This window comes from Sphaeroforma arctica, assembly GCF_001186125.1.
Source record: "Sphaeroforma arctica JP610 unplaced genomic scaffold supercont1.6985, whole genome shotgun sequence".
Classification (NCBI taxonomy): Eukaryota; class Ichthyosporea; order Ichthyophonida; genus Sphaeroforma; species Sphaeroforma arctica.
The window spans coordinates 1-1529 of record NW_014033573.1 but is presented as its reverse complement, the minus strand read 5'-3'; the positions used below and the strand labels follow the sequence as shown (position 1 = coordinate 1529).

The 1529-nt window shown below is 46.2% G+C and overlaps 1 protein-coding gene across 1 annotated transcript; it reads left to right on the top strand.

Annotated features, from left to right (window-relative positions):
- Nucleotides 1-724: 724 nt before the first annotated feature.
- On the top strand, nucleotides 725-919 carry SARC_15921 (hypothetical protein; the record flags this gene model as incomplete). Its single annotated transcript, XM_014289966.1, has 1 exon — nucleotides 725-919. A coding segment is annotated over one exon (195 nt), but the record flags the coding sequence as incomplete, so codon positions are not given.
- Between the last annotated feature and the right edge of the window lie 610 nt (nucleotides 920-1529).

Genomic DNA, 1529 nt, shown 5'->3' with positions numbered 1-1529 from the left:
TATATCAAAACTATCTTTTTATCTTTGTATATTTATTCTATACATTTGTATGTAATACATGCTGATTTGTTTTGTACTCGGTGGCTGTACATACAGGGTTATAGTATCTATCTATCATCAACGTTTCTGTTCTTAACCTTACGGGGTTTTACGCCGTTCTATCATTTACAGTGGGAGACCGTGCACTTTTACCAGACTATTGCCAAAGACGGTCTGAGGAATAGCAAGCATGGCCACACAGCTGTTGTGCTGACTCAGCTACAATCCATGGCCAAGGAAGAGAATGTATTCCTTCACTCGCGTCAGCGTATGGTATGTGCTTATCTGCATATATAACATCACATGTGTATCGAGTTTCCGGTAGTACCTCTACGGAAGTAGCTAGGAGTGTGTCGTGGAGTGTTTGAATGGCCTTCATTCGCTGTTTATGCCAATATGCCGTTGTATGCTGTCATCTGGTCCGCAGGGCTCGCTCTGTGCACACGCATGAACGTGCAGTGATTCATGTAGTATGCTAGTTAACATGCCCATACATTCTCTCTGTGTACACGATCCACATACATGCAAGTTAACATACTTATATATTATCCTACACACCACCGCCTGGAACCACTTGAACACTCAACTTATGCCACTTTAACTTGAAACCCTCAGCCTTAACCCTAGACCCTAAACCCTGGAACCCATAAAACCCCAATACCCCTTCACACACTCCACCGCACAGATCACAGAGCGAGGCTTTGGCGTGGCGCTGCAGTACACCAAAGAACACGACTCGCAGTTGCCGTTGAAGCTGGAGGAGACAGTGGGATGGATAGCCGTGGCCCACGGTGATACGTTATTCACTAAGCCCAATAATACTACCGTGTGGATTGTGGCCGAAAAGGAGGTTGCCACTCTGAATGAAGGTGTGCCTGGGGTGGGTCCTGCGCTACTTGGCAAGGCAGTGTTACTGTGTGAGAGTCAAGCTCATGCTGGCTGTGGATTGGGCCTTTGATCATGTTTTGTAGTCGTTCTAGAAATGTCCGTGTCATGCATTATTGACACTCTCGAAGGGGACGGCATAGTGTGGGGTATATATCATGCTACTGTTGACGTCTCCGTATACCTGCTGCCCCTTCCTATCCATGTATAGACTCGTATGTTTGCTTCATCCATGCGTTGTCATTCGCCAGCTTGTTCACTAACAACACCTTTACTGTTGCTCTGTAGGAATCGTGTTTGCTATCATGTTATTCATCGTACTCGGTGTAGGTGTCTTCCTCACAACAACATGTTTATATTACCACCTCTACCATCGTTCTGGGTGTAGGTATCTTGGGCTCTACTTTCGATTTTGTCCACAGCCTTTCGATTGCCGATGCGACCATGAATGTGGATATGGACGGACCTTTGGTGTACACTAGTTTGCAAACGTATCCTGACCACACACCATCGGAGATCAAGGTCGACAGCAAGGACCTCCATGAGGTAGGCGTGTAGTATCTACCCATGGCATCTCAATAGATATGCATGTCATATGCCATACG